Genomic DNA, 20,059 nt, shown 5'->3' on the forward strand with positions numbered 1-20,059 from the left:
AATGCATTGTGCATAACACAAAAAGAGATTTTATTATACTCACCTACGGGGCTGTCTGGTCCGATGGGCATCGTTGGTCTCGATCTGAAGCTTCAACTCTTCTTGCGCTTGCCATCATCCTTCTTGATTCATGTGGATTACACAGCCTACGTCATCCACACAGTGTCCTCTATGGCGCTCCTGCGCAGCCGTACTTCTCTCTGCCCCACTGAAGGTAGGGGAAAGTACTGTTGTGCGCATGCACCGTCGCTCTTTGGCCTTTCCCTGCACATGCGAATTACAGTACTTGGCTCTGCCATCGGCCTCTCCTGCTAACCCCTCATTAAGACTAGCATACAAATCGGGACTTCTGTTTTCCAGCATGCTAAAGATGTCAGGTGTGAATCTAGTGTTGACATTCACGCTATGTATTTGTGTGTCTATGATATTTTGGCCTCTACACACATTTCGAAGAAGAGATAGTCACTGGAGACAAAGTAGGAAATAACTGTTTTGGGAAAAACAAACTAAGAATGAAAGAAAATGGGAAATCTCAAAAGTGAATGAGACAATAGACATCTGGTTTGGAGCTCTTTAGATCATGAGTACTGAATCCTAGTTAATACTTTGCCAAAACTCAGAAACAATATTCACTTCTCTTACACATGCTAACAATGTCTTGTAACAATTGCATATTCCAAAAACAAAAGGCTGATATAATCAAGTTAAAAGTCCACCAGACTATCCAGATTAAGGATAATAATTTTAAATGACTTCCACTTTTGCTTTCCTTGCCTACTTTTTCCCCTAATCCTAAATTATTATTTATTATCACATTAGGACTTTTTTTTCACTGTTTTTAGTGTTGTGTCGAACACTTCACACTGAAAATTCCCAAAATGTATTTATCATAAATCAATACAGTGTATATATTCACATTAATTATAGCCAATTATGCGCTTAAAGAGAAAATATATTTGGCCCTATTCATCATTTGTGGGGGGTTTAAGAGACTTTCCATTTGTATCTCGCGATATTAATTGACGTTTTTAGGAGCCAAATTTTTGTGGTGTACGTGATTCATGAATTTGGCTCAAAGTAAAAGATCATTCTTTCTTCAGTCATGAACTCTTTTTTACAAGCTTTTTAAAAAAACACACCAAGGAGTACTGGAGTGGAATTGCTCCAAATTTAGCAACTTTTTAAAAAGTCTCAATTGATAAAACCGGGGGAGGGGGGAAACATCCGTAATCACTAAACTCTGCCCACGAAGTGTAAAACAAGAAAATTAATAAAACATGTGACCCACATATAAATAGACCTCAAATAAAATATTAATTTGGGTACAAACAAGAAGAACGCACAAAACACACAAAAGTAGACGAAAAAAATGGGCAATGATGAAACAGGGCCAATGAATCCAATGTTCTGGACTCAAGTTAAGGAAAGGGAATGCTATATGGAAAGAGGAAAGTGAGGGAGATGGGGCGGGAATTATTGAAAATGGGGTTGGGCATAGTTAAGTTGTAGGCTTCTCTTCTGATAGTTTTCATTATGGACTTGATCTGCCAGTGTAGGGGGTCAGGTCTAGAAACCCCTTCCTTGGAGCATGTAGAGAGTTTGTTCCATTCCTGGCTGAGGTGTAGTCAGCCTAAAGACATCAGCAATCCCGATGCAGTGGCCCATTTGTAGGCTTCAGGCGCTTCCGAGTCCGTTATTGCACTTGCTTTGGTTGTTTTTCTTGTCTTAAACAATGCACATCATTTTTCTTTGTGAATATTTTATATTTATTTACTTCACTTTTGCATAATATCCAACATTCATTTTATTTAACTTTTAGGATAAAAAAAATATATTCTCCTTTGAACAAGGAAAAAAAAACCTAAACGTTTATCCGCCCAGAAAAAAAGGTTTAGTTTTTCCAGAGACCTATTTTTATTTCTTGACATCTACTCAGAAATCATGGGACAGGTGCATACATATAATATACATCTGGTAGAACACAAGATAAAGTATACTTCACAGATATCACGTGTCTGCAATAATTCTTATCATGTTAAAAAACGACGGTCGCTCGCAATGTAGACTTTCTTATCCACATCTGTGAGCAAAGCTGCTGATCTCATCTGCTAGTGTTTCCAAGTTTGTGCACGTAGCTAAGGAATTATCGTGGCGGACGATCGTAACTGTAGACATTATATTCCGCTCACACAACTGCAGCAATCTGGCTGTTAGCCGACCCTCCGACAGAGCACAGAGGCACCAAATAGTGTTCAGAGCTCTACAACTCTAGAAATGAGAACAGGTGCTTAACTCAAACATGAAAGCCACCAGCTTCTCCAAAACAGCGGGGGATGTCATACAAGGGTCCAAACACATCTCTTCCATTCTTGCATCCACAAAACTTTTAAAATGATTTATCACATCACGCATACGACGTGTTCTGCAGGATAAAATACACCGTGGCGCATTACAGCGGTAATCTTTTCTTACCTCGGATTCAATGATACAGTTACATATTCTGTAAGTATCAGAGGCAGTGTTTTCATCTGCAGATAAAGGGGGCTAAGAAGCAAGACATGTCCTGGAAAAAACAGTGTTTGGTGACAAATAGTACATTGTTATTCCCTTAAAGGGAACCTGACAACAGGTTTTTGCTACCTCATCTGAGAGTGGCACGATATAGGGAAAAAGACCCTGATTCCAATGATGTATCACTTAGTTTACTGGGTGGAGCAGATGTGATACAATCAGAGTTTTCTCTACTGCATATATAGCAGTGCTCTGAAAGCCGAACCCACCCACACCAATGATTAGCACTGATGTACATTGTATATTCTAAGTAAACTGCTGCTGGGTGTGTGGTTTGACCAGGAGGCAGGTGGGCAGCTGATCCAGCACTTATAAAAAAACACTTGATCTCTTGCTGATAAAACACTGATTGTATGGAAACAAAAGCACATGGCCTAAAAAGTGACACCTCATTGAAATCAGGCTCTCAGCCCCTACCTAATGCTGCCCTCGGATTACATGGCAGAAACCTGCTGACACATTCCCTTTGAAGAGTTGTCACTAGGACATACCATCCTTTATTAACAATTTCTGGAGAATAAAGTGTCCACAGCATTTGACCCTCTTCTACGTTTTCCCTGCACAGCAGAGCTCCCAGACACCATTCACTTTTAAGGAGCTGTGCTGCAGAACTCTGGGCAGAAAAACGCCAACAGTGCTGATTTCATCCTCTGTTGAAACCCCAAAGTCTGACTTTATATACTTGACTTTCCTTAGAAATCAATGCCATAGTCACATGTAGTGGTATATTCAGGTGTTAACCACAGGCAAAGTTTCTGAGGACTCTAGGAGGATCGTATATAATAACTCCTCCCTGGCACCCTTTATATCACCCAGCAAATGCCCTGCCGGCTGCACCCTGGATATGATCCATGGTCTCAGGTTGTTATGTAAACTAACCTTCATACTCCCTAAACTGAGAACACTTAAAACAGCCTCTGCCTCCTCCACTAAATATGCATGTGCGTGCGTGCGTCTGCCATATGGACTGGCTCTTCAGGATCATCACATATGAGTTATGACTCACATGTCGTGGCTAATTATTATTATATCCGGCGGGATAGCCACAAAGTGGGTGGGCATTGTCACTCCTCAGCTTCTCTACTTCATCACAGATTGCATTTTATGTTACTTTTTTACAATGTTAATGTATAAGGATTGAAAATTTATTCCTTAAAAAAAATAATTCAATGTATCTCACTGCAATTCATCTCCATATAGAAAAACTATATGAAGGAAATTGAATTGCACGTATCAAATGAACAGCTCTGTTCAGGTGCTTTATTGACTATCTAAAACCACATGGAGAAATCACATCACCTTTTTATGGCAAGGAAAACTTATTTAAACACATTTAATTGATTTTTTTTTTTGGGGTGACCAAACATGTTTGTATAATTTTACCTTAAAGCCGATATGTCTATATATAGTTACATAGCTATGTAGGTTTAAAGTAGACCCAGGTCCATCAAGTTCAACCTTTCTCCACCAATTATACATTCTTTGTCACTAAATTATCTATAATATACCATGTTATGTGCACTGAGGAAATCATCCAGCCCTTTTTTAAAAGCTGTTATAGTGTCTGCCATTACTACCTCTTGTGGTAGAATATTCCACAGTCCAACTGCTCTAACTGTAAAGAACCCTTTCCCATTTAGCCCTAATAGCCTTTCTTCCACCTGTAATCGTCCTTAACATGGTGTTTGGAAGGAATAAGCCATGCTCCAGTCCTTTGTACTGACCACACATATATTTATACATATAAATGAGATCTCCTCTGAGATGTTTTTTTTCTAAGCTAAACACGGCCAAATTTTCCAACCTCTCATCACATGAGAGGCCTTCCATCCCTTGTAATAATCTAGTGGCCTACCTTCGAAATTAATTTAACTTCTGAATATCCATTTTAACATGTGGAGCCCAAAACTGGATTCCGTATAATAGATGTGGCCTCACCAGTGATTTATAAAGGGGTAATAATACATTTTGATCATGGGATTGTATCTCACTTTTTATACACCCTAAAATCTTATTTGCTTTTTCAACAAAACAAACAATATATATTAAAAAATATATGTGTAAGACCCGATGAGGTGGCTGTACTCTGTACTCTGCTGCCAGCTCGTTACTGCAGATCTGAGCCAGCAACAGAGAGCGCGCTGTCATTGTGCACATGACACAGAGCACATCAGGGCACAGGGAATAGTTTAGCTCCTGAAACAAGCATTACTTTTAAGGAGTGGTGACCACAGACTTTGCACCCTGATGACACTTCATTTGAGTACACAGAGTGAACTCAAACCAAACTTATTTATTGCAAGTGCCAACAGGACAATTTAACCTAAAAACTGAGGTTTTAGTTTACAAAAAACAACTCATACAGAGAGCAGGGAGCAGGCGGGGCAGCAGAGAGCAGGCGAAGAAACAGAGAGCAGATGGGGCAGCAGAGAGCAGACGTGGGCAGCAGAGAGCAGATGGGGCAGCAGAGAGCAGATGGAGCAGCAGAGAGCAGACGTGGGCAGCAGAGAGCAGATGGGGCAGCAGAGAGCAGATGGAGCAGCAGACAGCAGACGTGGGCAGCAGAGAGCAGATGGGGCAGCAGAGAGCAGATGGAGCAGCAGAGAGCAGACGGGGCAACAGGGAACAGACAGGGCAGCAGAGAGCAGACATGGGTGCAGGACAGGCAGCAGCAACAGAGAGCAGGCAACAAAGTGCAGCCAGAGAAAGGAGCAGAGGTACCAGACTGCAGATATAAAGGAATATGCTCCCCATCCTGGTATATGCCCCCCATCCTAGTATAGGTCCCTCTATTCTCTCTCTCCTGTTTCTCTCTCTTTTTCCTGTCTCTCTCTCTCTCTCCTGACTCTCTTATGTCCTTTACATAATGGTGTGCAGCATGCGTGGACTCACACTGCGCAGGCGCTGGAGGTTTCGGACAAAAGGATACATCTCCGGTTATATTATAGATTGAAGGATTTGTGTCAATTGTGACAATAATGTGATATAATAGCAAAAAGTCATTACTCAGTAAGAATCTGGCACTTACCTGAAGATGAATCGATAGTAAACATGGGTGTCTTATCTCCAGGTATTAGCTCATATAGCACCTCCCCAAACATTCCTCCATCTTTATCACTAGCCACAACGGTAAGTATCTCTGTTCCTGGTTGAGTATGACTGCTGATGCTTGTCACATAACTTGTTTGATCAAACACTGGTGCATTGTCATTTATATCTTCTATATCGACTCGAACAAAGGCTTGAGCACTCAGACCGCCCTGTTTAAAAAAAATATAGGATGATGATAGAAAAATAAAAAATGCACATTTGAGCAGCATTTATGGAAGCGCAGGCACATTGGACGTGAGTTTTTGTAAGATCTTATTCACTTTGCTTGGACAGTTAAACAGACCAGACTCACTCACCCTCCCAAAAAAAGCAACAGAAAAAATGTAGTATTTATGCTACATGGGAACATGACCATATCAGGGATTCTATTCTGGGGGATAATTAATTCTGAGACAGTAGTAGTTAATAAAAGTGCCATTTTGTGTTGAATTTAGAGAAACAACTCATGCGGACTAGACGTGCTGGGACTCGATCAATACAAATGACTTGAATGAGGCCGAGCACGTCTAGTCAGAATGTGGCAAATCGAATACTTGAGATCACATGACCATGCAGTCTCGGCATGGAGAATCCTGACAGTGTGCGGTGTGTGCAGTGTAACAATTCATAGAGTGACTACAGACTTTCCCTATAAGACTGTACAACCCCTTCAATTATTGCTTATCATAAGTAGAGCTGTCGCTGTGAGGCCTTCAGGTTTCCCATTCAAGATGTTCATAAAATAGTGTATATTAATACTCCATATTTATAGCTAAATCAAAGGACATGAGTGTTATTCAATCATCCTGTTATATGAGCAGTGATAATTAGATCAGGCAATATATTTCAATTTGGCTTCCAGAATATTCCTTGCTACCTTTAAACAGGGTCATTTCAATCTCTATTTTACGCTTCTTTCTCTATTACTCGGGACTTTCTGTGCCAATGTCTAATTAGGGCTTCTTTCCAACTTTTAAACAACCCATTGAAATTTTAATAGAAAAGGTTGTCCTTTTCAGATGAATTGGCAGTAAAATGATCTTCATAGCTGATGAAAATGATTCCACTGAAGAGGTGTATTATTTCTACCAATTGTTGTATTGGCCTACGTATTCTGAATCCGTGAGCAGCAGATCACAAAAGACTCATTCAGATGACACCATATTTTAATTACATGATATTTTGAAGGTTGTAATAATGAATTATTGCTGACAACCTCTTAAGTTTGTTACCGTTAACATCATACTAAACCTTGCAGGGAACAGGGCTAATGCATTGATGACTTCTCTGAAGGACAATTTTTGGTGTTTGTAAGCAATATTCTTAATGAAGCAATTCTATGTATTTTTTTATTAAATGTGAGTATATGTGCATGTAATTTAATGTGAGTATATGTGCATGTAATGTAATGTGAGTGTATACCGCGGCTTTCTCTGGTGTCCGATGCCGTTATCTTCATTCTTCTGCTCTTCCCAGTGATGTCACCACAATTACCACTAGCCGGCTCACTCTATGCTCTATGTGTGAGTAAGAAGTCTCTTTTACAATAAAAGTCCGTAGCGTCTCGTTCTGACGCTCCATAGCCTTACATTGTATAAGGAACTTCCGGGTCACACAGCATAGCACGACTTGGACAGTTTGCACAGCAGTGGCGTCACTCAGAATAGGAGAAGAATGTCGTTGGATCCTGGAGAGAGCAGTGGTAGGTGAGTATATTCATACACACACTACATTACATGCACATACACACACACATTTAATAATAAAATGTATACATGGAAGTGCTTCTTTAATGGAAGAAATTAATGACTGTGTAAACTTGTTCAACTCTATCAATTGGCATACTGGAAATCATGATTATATTTGTTTTGCCATGTTAATCTAAACCAGTAACTAGAGTTGGTGCAAGTCGACTCACTGGACCACCATTGGCCAAGTTAGCAATCTGAGGCCACTGTGTGGGAGCCCTGAGAACCTCTTCTAACCTGCCAGCATCAATGACTCTTCTTTTGACCTGGCGCGACATCACTTGCGAACCATGCCGCACATCCCTAACATTTCATCCAAAGAGGAAACGTGGATGCTGGCATGTTGGATGTGGTTCTCAGCACTCCCACCTAGCAGCCTCAGATTACTCACTTGGCCGATGGTGGTCAATTTCCTGACCTAGCTGATAGATTAGGTCTTGCAAATCGATTCGCACAATGTTCTACCAGTAACCTCTCATTAAATGAAATTGCGTAAATCTAATATATAAAGCTGAATGTGTGTGTGTATGTGTGTGTGTGTGTATGTATGTGTATATGTCCGGGATTGGCATCTGCACCGTCGCAGCTACAGCCACAAAATTTTGCACAGTCACACGTCTGGACCCCGAGAGCGTCATAGGCTATGTTGTGAGGCGAAATTTTAACCCCGCGCGTTCCAATTCACCAAACAATTTTGTCCCTATCTACATAATGGGGAAAAAAGTGAAAGGAAAAGTGTTGGAGGCGTCGCAGCTACAGACACAAAATTTTGCACAGTCACACGTCTGGACCCTGAGAGCGTCATAGGCTATGTTGTGAGGTGAAATTTTAACCCCGCGCTTTCCAATTCAGCAAACAATTTTGCCCCTATCTACATAATGGGGAAAAAGTGAAAGGAAAAGTGTTGGAGGCGTCGCAGCTACAGCCACAAAATTTTGCACAGTCACACGTCTGGACCCCGATAGCATCATAGCCTATGTTGTGAGGTGAAATTTTAACCCCGCGCTTACCAATTCACCAAACAATTTTGCCCCTATCTACATAATGGGGAAAAAGTGAAAGGAAAAGTGTTGGAGGCGTCGCAGCTACAGCCACAAAATTTTGCACAGTCACACGTCTGGACCCCGATAGCGTCATAGCCTATGTTGTAAGGTGAAATTTTAACCCCGCGCTTACCAATTCACCAAACAATTTTGGCCCTATCTACATAATGGGGAAAAGTGAAAGGAAAAGTGTTGGAGGCAAATTGACAGCTGCCAGATGTGAACAAGGGGGACTTAAAGAATGAGAGCGATGGCGCCAAAGAGTATATACCGTACAGTTACTAAGGTGGGGCCCTGACATGGGATACTCACCACACACGGGGATATGAACACACACAAAATGTGCCACACACTACCACGTGCATGAACACATATTACCCTCAGCACACATTTCACCACACATACACCAACATCGCCACATAAAAGTCGAAACACAAAAGTCGCCACTCAAAACTCGCCACATGCCGCGCAGAACTCGCCACATGCAAAAACTAGGCTCACGCAAAACTCGCCACAAGTGCAAAACTCACCTCATGGAAAACTCGCCACACGCAAAACTTGCACACGCGGAAAAATTGCCACATGCACAAAAGTTGCAACACATGCAAAAGTTGCCTCACACAAAACTTGCACATACTCAAAAGGCACCACACATAAAACTCGCCACGCGCAAAACTCGCCATGCGCAAAACTTGCTGCACACAACTTGCTACACTAACCTGTCACATGCAACTCGACACACAAAAAGTTGCTACATGCATGTTTCCACATGCAACTCAACACACACAACTTGACAAACGAAACTCACCCTAAAACACACACAAGTCTGGTATCCTTCAAAAATAAAAATCTGATTAATAAGCAGACAAACTATAAGAGCAACAAATGTACCATATAGGAAATACGGCAGCTGTCAGTCATATGACCTGTCTATTACGTGTATGTGTGAGCTAATATATACTGCCAGGGGGAGGGCTTCCTGTTGGCTGGGGATTTATCAGGCTGCCAATTTAGCTTACAAATACTGAGGTAAAAATACTGAGCAAATAACGTGTGAACGAGGTCTAATACAGGAGGAGATGACACACAGGTATATACTATATACAGGGGAGATGGCACACAGATATATACTATATACAGGAGAGATGACACACAGGTATATACTATATAGAGGAGGAGATGACATACAGGTACATATATATACAGGAGGAGATGACATACAGGTATATACTATATACAAGAGGAGATGACACACAGGTATATACTATATACAGGAGCAGATGACCTACAGGTATATACTATATACAGGAGGACATGACATACAGGTATATGCTATATATAGAAGATGACATACAGGTATATACTATATACAGGAGGAGATGACACACATATATATACTATAAACAGGGGAGATGACACACAGGTATATACTATATACAGGAGGAGATGACATACAGGTATATACTATATATAGAAGGAGATGACATACAGGTATATACTATATATAAGAGGAGATGACATACAGGTATATACTATATACAGGGGAGATGACACACAGCAGGTATATACTATATACAGGGGAGATGACATACAGGTATATACTATGTACAGGAGATGACATACAGGTGTATAATATATATAAGGGAGATGACAAACATGTATATACTGAGGTGAAAATGAGAGGTGTGAGGTGAAAATGAAAAGGTGTGAGTACAAAATGAGAGGAGTGAGGGAAAATAGTGGAGTGATCAGAAAATGACAGATGTGAGGTCGAAATGACAAGTGTTAGGGGGGAATGAGAGGAGTGAGGGAGAAAATGAGGGGTGTGAGGGAGAAAATGAGAGATGTGAGGGGGAAAATGAAAGATGCGATTGGGAAAATGAGAGGCGTGATGGGAAAATAAGAGACGTGAGGTGCTATAACTAACCACAGATATTTACTATGCCCAGGCAACGCCGGGCTCTTCAGCTAGTTGAAATATAAAAAAGCATTCGTTTTTTCTATATTCTACATCTTTTATCCCCTTAAGATTCTTATTTGAGTGTCAAGGAATATACAACCAGAAAACAGAAGAAAGAAATCTTAACTCATTGTCACTGCAATGACAGCAACTGCCATTTTATGGCTACAGTGACAGCAAATGTTCTAGACCATCGATAAGAATCCTTCTTCTTTGCATTCTGAGCAGGAGTGCGCACTGCCACAACCAGACAATTGTGCTAGAAATATTAGTTAATTTTCTCTGAAGGTAAGTTAATGCATATTGATTATGGTGGATTGATCTACCGGAATAAACAACACATCAGTTATCGGAAACTGCTCACTGGCTGAATATAAGAATATCTCAGCTGACTAAATAATGGTTTCAGGGACAAGGAGACAGGTATAATGTTGTTATTATGGGTAGAATATATTTGCATTATATTGGGTTTTACATTTTATCGAGTATACATTTGTGTCAGAGTCTGAGGCTATTCTTGTCAGTGTCAAGGACTAACGTGCTTCCATCAAAAGCCAATTATGTAGATTCTGGACACGGACAAGCAATTTAGATGAAAATTTGGAGACACCTTGAAAATGTAAAACTGTTCTAATGAAACCGATCATTTAAAACTCAGTCAAAAGGCATTTATAGCCAAAATTGAAAATGCATTTTAGAATGTTTTATACCTAGGACATGGGGAGGGCTTCAGCAGCCCCCTATTGATGCACACTATCGGAGCTGCCTTACAGCCTCATGCATGCCCTTGAAACTCTCAATCCCACAGTCTGAAAAATAATTGTATTGAAGGAGAAAAGAAAGTTTAGCAGATATCTAAGCATTCTGCTTCCTCCTTCAACCGTTTTCAGTGACTTTGTAAGGGATGCTGGAGACTGCATCTAGCTAGTTTATCTGATTTATATTAAAGTCCACATTAAAGACCCAGCCCGCGTACAAAACCAATTTACAAAATGAAAATAGAGTAAATACCCTATACAACAGCGTACCAGATAAGTGTGGAAGAAGACCTCTGTATCGGCCAAGTGATTGCTATACACACTTAAGACATGCACTATGTATGAACATATGTATCAATTAAATATAAGAAAACAAAAAAATTATACACACCCTCAAAAAAGCTAAAAGAGCACAATGGAAGACAGACAAATGCATCAGAAGACACTACTGGAATGGCGAACACTAAAATTCTATATGAGAAACTCAGCCAAATGTGACCACCTTATCCACCACTAGATATTAGATATGCAAAAAATAATAAATACTGAGCAAAGACCCAGTAACTGCTCATATTTAACACTTTTTGAAGGCCCTTCTTAACTTTGGAGATTGGCAGCTTAGATAGATAAACGATATACCGATATATCGCCCCGCTCCAATGTCAGCTTCCTTGCTAGTGCCCCAATATGCACCAATAATAAAACTGCCAAAGTTAAGAGACCACGCAATATAACTAATCCATCACATACCTTGACATATATCCAGCACTTCAGTACCACATGTCACTACAATACCCAGATAGATTAGCGAAATTAGGATTATTTAGTCTAGAAAAAAGACGACTGAGGGGCGATCTAATAACCATGTATAAGTATATAAGGGGACAATACAAATATCTCGCTGAGGATCTGTTTATACCAAGGAAGGTGACGGGCACAAGGGGGCATTCTTTGCGTCTGGAGGAGAGAAGGTTTTTCCACCAACATAGAAGAGGATTCTTTACTGTTAGGGCAGTGAGAATCTGGAATTGCTTGCCTGAGGAGGTGGTGATGGCGAACTCAGTCGAGGGGTTCAAGAGAGGCCTGGATGTCTTCCTGGAGCAGAACAATATTGTATCATACAATTATTAGGTTCTGTAGAAGGACGTAGATCTGGGTATTTATTATGATGGAATATAGGCTGAACTGGATGGACAAATGTCTTTTTTCGGCCTTACTAACTATGTTACTATGTTACCTCAAGCCAAATAATGATTTGGTTGTAGAAGACAGACTTATCTCAGAAACCCAGATATCTTCATTCCACATTACTGTATCCTGACGCATTTCCCTTCTGTCAGGAGGTCATAAAGGGATTAAAAAATGACCAGTAGCCAAAAGACAATAAGCGGTGTTTTGCCTCATTAGCTACAAGGTGATTACCTTGGAAATAGTAAGGCAATAAAGGTTCATCTAACACAAAGTGTGTGTTTTTAATGAGTTGAGATACTTTGTTGGTTATCTTTGTCAAGATTTGGCACAAGTTCTTGTCTGTTCTTCAATTTTAGAGGGATGTCCAGGTATAGGTAATATCACTTTTGTACAAAATTTAAGCCACTTATTAACGACCATCTTCACAATTTCCCATGGTATATCTAAAGCCTTTAAAATTTTTCTGCATCCTTCTAACTTTCAACAATGAGATCCCTTTGCTGTATTGTAAGCTGTTTCTGCTGTAAAATGCAACTAAGAAAATGTCATGAAAATCCTACTAGAACAGATAAAATTATATGGGGTTAATCAGAATCAGTATAAATGATGGTAGATGCTTACTGACTACTATTTAACATGAGCATAAATGTAATTAGTTAATTCTGAATACAACCACATCACCAATTATAAGTGGGTGTTCACACTTATGCAATCACGTTATTTTAGTTTCGTTATTTTTATTTTCCCTCTAAAAATGATTTTGGTTTGTTTCTCAATGGATTTGCACAGATGGGTGACATTAAAGGTGGGAAAAATACTGAAAATTATTTTTGGTATGTTTTTTTACGTTATAAAAACCTAGCAGGGGCATATAGACTTTTTATATCCACTGTGCAGTGTTAATTATTTTTGGAATCTGCTGCTCAGAGGTCGGTCATTCTTTTTGAGGTATATTCAATGCAAATTCACTTGTACAAAGTGTCTGATTAAATTTCTTCCAACAGCGGGGTTCTCATTAAACCCATATCTGCAGGTTAATAGTGTTATTTTACATGATAGATTCCATTTAACAGCTTTAACTACCACAAAGCGTTCTTTTTCGGCTAGGAATCACTTGGTTTAAAAACTCAGAAATATGTTTTTTTTTTCTTGTTTTTTTTTATAAACATGGATTTTAAGAATATTTTACAAGGTAACCTTTAAGGGAATGAGTGACTAGTTTTACTTACTAATAAATGTTAGAATAATTCACTGTCTATGTACTTTTACAGTGCAATGTCTGGCAGTCTGATTGCAATTATAATTGACCTTGTCTTTGAATGTCTGCAAAAAAATTGGTACAGAAGTAATAAGAGTTGGGAGTGCTTGAAATATGGGTTTTCTATTGTAAAATCCTCATTTCATTATAAAGTTATAAAATTATGTAATTCAAGTGTGATTTTCTCATGCTCATTAATTTACAGATAGTGAAGCTTTACAAGTAAATTCATTTAATTTAATAATAACGAAATATGGTAATAAAGTATTAAAAATGCATCATTTGTACTAGCCATGCAATCGCAAGACTTGCTATAATTTAATTCATTGATCATTCTAAAATATCTTCTATATAATCCAATATGTTCCAATGTTCCAACTTTTGATGAGCAACCGGGTTTAAAAATTGTACAAGGATTTCATGGCCATTTCCATCAGGACAATTCTCAAAGCTAAGCAAGAAGAATCATTGCAAGTGATGACTCTCCAGTCACATATTTCAATTGTGCAGATCACGCAAAATATTAATTTGCCTGTTAATGTGGATTTTCTGGGGAAATTGGATTCGCATGTAAGTTATTCTCCCCAAACTTAATGTCCCTTATTATCACCTGGGATCTCTCTAGACCCCAGAGGATAATATATGTAAGATGTACAAAGTAACTAAACTCTTTATACCTTCCTTATCGCTCACCTCTCCGGTCCCTCTGCTCCTCACCATCACCTGTACAATCCTCGCCGCATCTTCTAATTGTAGCAGCTCGTTCTGAAATCCCTGGTTTCTCATGCATGGCTGGAACTTCTGGCTTTAATGAGGCGAAGTCACAAGCACTCGAAAGATCACAACTTCCTGACATCCCAATTTGCGCCATAACCTTGTGCACATGCACACAATGGTTCAAGACCTCTTTATGTTAGACTGGGACTTCCAATTCTGATATGGGGACTCAGGTCTCAGCAGGGTGATAAGAAGATCCAATGAGGGCTGGACAGGTGACAGTAACGAGCGGAGAGGCTAGAGGTGAGTATACTTTTTATTTTTTTTAACCTTATGATGGCCCCTATTATTTCACAAAGAAAGCCAGTATTCATTTTATAACAAAAGGAATGAGTCCAACTATAATGACAATGGGAACCAGCAATTAGGACTAAAATTTAACTTTTAATTAATAAATTAAAAAGGTCTAAAAAGAGACGAAACGAGAAGAAACTTGACGTTTAAAAAAACATCAGTAATTCCACTCATCAATCAGTCAAAAAGGCGAGATATGCAGTAAATCCAGTTATCTCAATGCTAAGGTACCTTCACACTGAGCAACTTTACAACGAGAACGACAACGATAGCGATCCGTGACATTGCAGCGTCCTGGATAGCGATCTCGTTGTGTTTGACACGCAGCAGCGATCAGGATCCCGCTGTGACATCGCTGGTCATTGCTGAAAGTCTGGAACTTTATTTGGTCGGCGTGATTCGTCATGTTTCACAGCAAAAGCAACGATGCCTGCAATGTTTCTTCATGGAGCGAACAACCAGCGAGAACGATAAGTACGTCACTGGATCGCTCCTGCATCGTTCTGGAGCTGCTGTGTTTGACGTCTCTACAACGACCTAAACAGCGACGCTGCAGTGATCGGCTCGTTGTCTATATCGCTGCAGCGTCGCTAAATGTGACAGTACCTCTAGTTTCAGTGCATCAATCAGTTGTCAACTAAGTATAGTGTTGTGTACATTGTACTCATTAATGAGTGATAAGGTGAGACAATAAATGCATCTAATTATCTCAAAAGTCAGTCACAGTTCCCTTATAAACAATTTCAAATTGAACTGATACTGTACCTTCCATAAATACAAACCAATTTTATTGGGTATTCGATATCAACAGTATATCCACATCATAAAATCAATCCATTTTGTGTATAAAGTGAAGGAAAAAAGGATTGATCTCACCCAAATAAATAGCCGACCTCTGCGACAAATTCATCAGGGTATTAGAATGTGATCCATGAAGGTTAAGTCATAGGCTCTGAGTATTCACCCAAAATATATAATGCACTCTCATATATTAATATATCTATAATTGTGAATGTATTTACCATTTCAAATATTTGCACATAAAGCTTGACTCTCAATTTAGGTTACTTTTCAAAAGAAGTCATATACTGTATATTGTGACAAAGTCACTGGCAAAGTGCTGGAAGAGAGATACAGTATGTTTCACTGAGGATATTAGCTTCAGTGATTTTAAACCCAGATGTTTGCTCCAGAACACTAGGTGTTGAGAGGGGTTAAACGGTCATTTTGTGGGCTGGGTTTTTGTGGGCAACCATAGAACGGGTGGGAGGTTGTCCACCTTATCTCCACCCCAGGGTGTGGTCTGGGGTTTAAATAGATGATCTCCTGAGGTGTTCAGTGTTTAGTGTGTCTGGAGAGGCTAACTACAGAGAAGTGTTTTGTGCTTGGGCTAACCAGAACCGCATGTTTTTGCTGAACCCCGAGAGGGCGGATGCCCGCTACTACAAGGACTGTGCTTTATGTTACCTCTTTGTTTTGCTTTTCCTGTTTTTGACAAAATGGCCATTTTTCTTTTGACTTCACTATGGTTTATGCTTCATATATAATACTAGATGGTGGCCCGATTCTAACGCATCGGGTATTCTAGAATATGTATTTATGTATGTATATAGCAGCCACATAGTATATAGCACAGGCCATGTAGTATATAGGAGCCATGTAGTATACAGCAGACAAATACTATTTGGCCTGTGCTATATACTATGTGGATGCTATATACATACATATTGTAGAATACCCGATGCGTTAATACAGGCCACGCAATATATAACAGTGGCCACGCAGTATATAACACAGCCACGTACTACATAACAGCCCATGCAGTATATAGCAGCCACGCAGTATATAGCACAGGCGACGTAGTATATAACACAGGCCACGCAGTATATAACACTGGCCACGTAATATATAGCACAGCCCACGCAGTATATAGCAGCCACGTAGTATATAACACTGCCCACGCATTATATAACAGTGGCCACGTAATATATAGCACAGCCCATGCAGTATCTAGCACAGCCCACGTAGTATATAGCAGTGTGGGCACCATATCCCTGTTAAAAAAAATAATTAAAATAAAAAATAGTTATATACTCACCCCTGGGATCCAGCGAAGCTCCGGCGATACGCGCGCGGCTGCCGCCATCTTCCGTTCCCAGGATGAACGCGAAGACCGCTAAGTCTTCTGGGTAATTTCGCAATGCATCGCCAGGAACGGAAGATGGCGGCAGGCGCGAGCGCATCGTCAGACGACGGAGGGTGAGAATAGCAGGTTTTTTGTTTTTTTATTATTTTTAACATTAGATCTTTTTACTATTGATGCTGCATAGGCAGCATCAATAGTAAAAAGTTGGGGACACACAGGGTTAATAGCAGCGGTTACGGAGTGCATTACCTGCGGCATAACGCGGTCCGTTACCGCCGGCAGTAACCCTCTGTGAGTGGTGACTGGAGGGAAGTATGCGGGCGCCGGGCACTGACTGCGGGGAGTAAGGAGCGGCCATTTTCTTCCAGACTGTGCCCGTCGCTGATTGGTCGTGGCTAGTGTTGAGCATTCCGATACCGCAAGTATCGGGTATCGGCCGATACTTGCGGTATCGGAATTCCGATACCGAGATCCGATACTTTTGTGGTATCGGGTATCGGTATCGGATCAATAGGGATGTGTAAAATAAAGAATTAAAATAAAAAATATTGATATGCTCACCTCTCCGGCGGCCCCTGGACATCACGCTGGTAACCGGCCGGCTTCTTTGTTTAAAATGAGCGCGTTTAGGGCCTGCGAATGACGTCGCGGCTTCTGATTGGTCGCGTGCCGCTCATGTGACCGCCACGCGACCAATCAGAAGCCGCGACGTCATTCGTAGGTCCTAAATTCCTAGAATTAGGAATTTAGTGAATGAGAATGACGTCGCGGCTTCTGATTGGTCGCTTGGCGGTCACATGAGCGGCACGCGACCAATCAGAAGCCGCGACATCATTCGCAGGTCCTAAACGCGCTCATTTTAAACAAAGAAGCCTGCCGGTTACCAGCGTGATGTCCAGGGGCCGCCGGAGAGGTGAGCATATCAATATTTTTTATTTTAATTCTTTATTTTACACCTCACTATGGATCCCAGGGCCTGAAGGAGAGTTCCCTCTCCTTCAGACCCTGGGAACCATCAGGATACATTCCGATACTTGATGTCCCATTGACTTGTATTGGTATCGGATATCGGTATCGGCGATATCCGATATTTTTCGGGTATCGGCCGATACTATCCGATACCGATACTTTCAAGTATCGGACGGTATCGCTCAACACTAGTCGTGGCTGTTTTGTCATGACCAATCAGCGACTTGGATTTCCATGACAGACAGAGGCCGCGACCAATGAATATCCGTGACAGAAAGAAGGACAGACAGAAAGACAGAAAGACGGAAGTGACCCTTAGACAATTATATAGTAGAAACCAGTAAAGATCTTAAAGAGACAGTGTTCACATATCTACATCCCTGTACAGCTGAGTGAACCGATCTACCACAGTATGTGCTTCTCTCCCTATTCCCCACCTGCTGCCTGCCTTCTGTCTTTGATTTACAGGTCACTTCTGTTTCAGTGACCTGTCAGTCAGAGACAGAAGGAAGGTAGCAGGCGGGAATTAAGTAGAGAAGCTGATATATTCTCCATCCCACTGCACTTTCAACCAGTAGCGTAGCTACCAGGGGGGCAGAGGGGGCCAACACCCAGGCCCGGTGCTCTGAGGGGGCCCACCCTAAGCTACGCTACTGTAACTGTATTGGTGCATGCAGAATCGATCTCCCTGCTCTGCCGCTATGGGGCCCCTGAGAAGGCAGTGGGGCCCGGTGCCAGCAGTGGGCCCCCCCGCCGTCATCAGAAGATCAGCTGTATCGGCATTTAGCCGATACAGCTGATCGCAATGATGGGAGAAGGAGCACTAGGTTCCTTCTCCCATCATCCCCCTGTCAGTGTCGGCGTCTGACGTTGCCGACACTGACAGCGGGTGCGATGATGTCACTGCCCGGCGCCCTCTGTCAGGAGATCAGAGGGAGCAGCGCAGGAACCAAGAAGACTATGGGTGTGCTGACTATGGGTGTGCTGCCTCATTACAGGGTCTGCCTATAGGGGTGCTGCCTTATTACAGGGTTTGACTATAGGGGTGCTGCCTTATTACAGGGCTGCCTTTTTACAGAGTCTGACTATAGGGGTGCTGCCTTATTACAGGGTCTGCCTATGGGGGGCTGCCTTTTTACAGGGTCTAACTGTAGGGGTGCTGCCTCATTACAGGGTCTGACTATAGGGGTGCTGCCTCATTACAGGGTCTGACTATGGGGGTGCTGCCTTTTTACAGGGTCTGCCTATAGGGGTGCTGCCTTATTACAGGGTCTGCCTATAGGGGTGCTGCCTTAATACAGGGTCTGCCTATGGGTGTTCTGCCTCATTACAGGGTCTGACTATGGGGGTGCTGCCTTATTACAGGGTCTGCCTATAGGGGTTCTGCCTTAATACAGGGTCTGACTATGGGGGCTGCCTTATTACAGGGTCTTACTGGGGGGCTGCCTTATTACAGGGTCTGACTATAGGGGTGCTGCCTCATTACAGGGTCTGACTATGGGGGCTGCCTCATAACAGGGTCTGACTATGGGTGTGCTGCCTCATTACAGGGTCTGCCTCTAGGGGTGCTGCCTTATTACAGGGTCTCAAAACCTCTATGTCTCATACACCAATCCACTACTATGGCACTTCAAACAATTATTCTACAACCACCGCTGACTTAAATTGTTTTGGCCGCAAGAAGAGAACCATAAATAAAAAGTTGTTGTTCTTTATTTTCACAATTTCACAATTAAGACATTCTTTACAAAACAGACAAGATATCACAAAAGCAGAGTGTTACTGAAGGACCCTGCACTCAAAAATATCGATACGGTAAGTTCAGGTATCAATATACCATTACTTTTAAATATTATAATGTCACACCTAAATTTTAATGCTTACACCAATAAAGGCTGTATAGCCATAACAACTTAGCCAAACAGAAGGTATTATTATACTGTATTATGAAATTATAGGACCAATAGGGACCATATTATATACGATATAAATATCCTTGTGAAGTGGCTGGGTCTTAAATTTATCCCAGTGTGCTGTGATCTATATCATATGCCCCCAAGAAAAGACAGTGCCAGCCTTAGTCAATGTATCATATACCTATACATGCAATCCAATACCTTGGGCCAGCTGTTTCTAGATGAATCGAACAAAGATGTAGGGTACGAGATGTCAGTGCCCTCCTCGTGCGCCCCGACGCGCGTTTCGCCCTGAGCTTCTTCCGGGGTCTACCTAGAGGGGTGCTGCCTTATTACTG

The 20,059-nt window shown here is 41.2% G+C and overlaps 1 protein-coding gene across 1 annotated transcript in view; it reads right to left on the bottom strand.

Moving 5' to 3' along the window:
* LOC138656671 (protocadherin-23-like) overlaps positions 1 to 20,059 on the bottom strand; it is a 280,858-nt gene that overhangs the window by 52,530 nt on the left and 208,269 nt on the right. Inside the window, exon 3 of the mRNA XM_069743773.1 lies at positions 5,600 to 5,831. Coding sequence (XP_069599874.1) covers positions 5,600 to 5,831 — 232 coding nt within the window. The remainder of the gene's footprint in view (positions 1 to 5,599; positions 5,832 to 20,059) is intronic.

The sequence above is a fragment of the Ranitomeya imitator genome, chromosome 1 (genome assembly GCF_032444005.1).
Source record: "Ranitomeya imitator isolate aRanImi1 chromosome 1, aRanImi1.pri, whole genome shotgun sequence".
Classification (NCBI taxonomy): domain Eukaryota; kingdom Metazoa; phylum Chordata; class Amphibia; order Anura; family Dendrobatidae; genus Ranitomeya; species Ranitomeya imitator.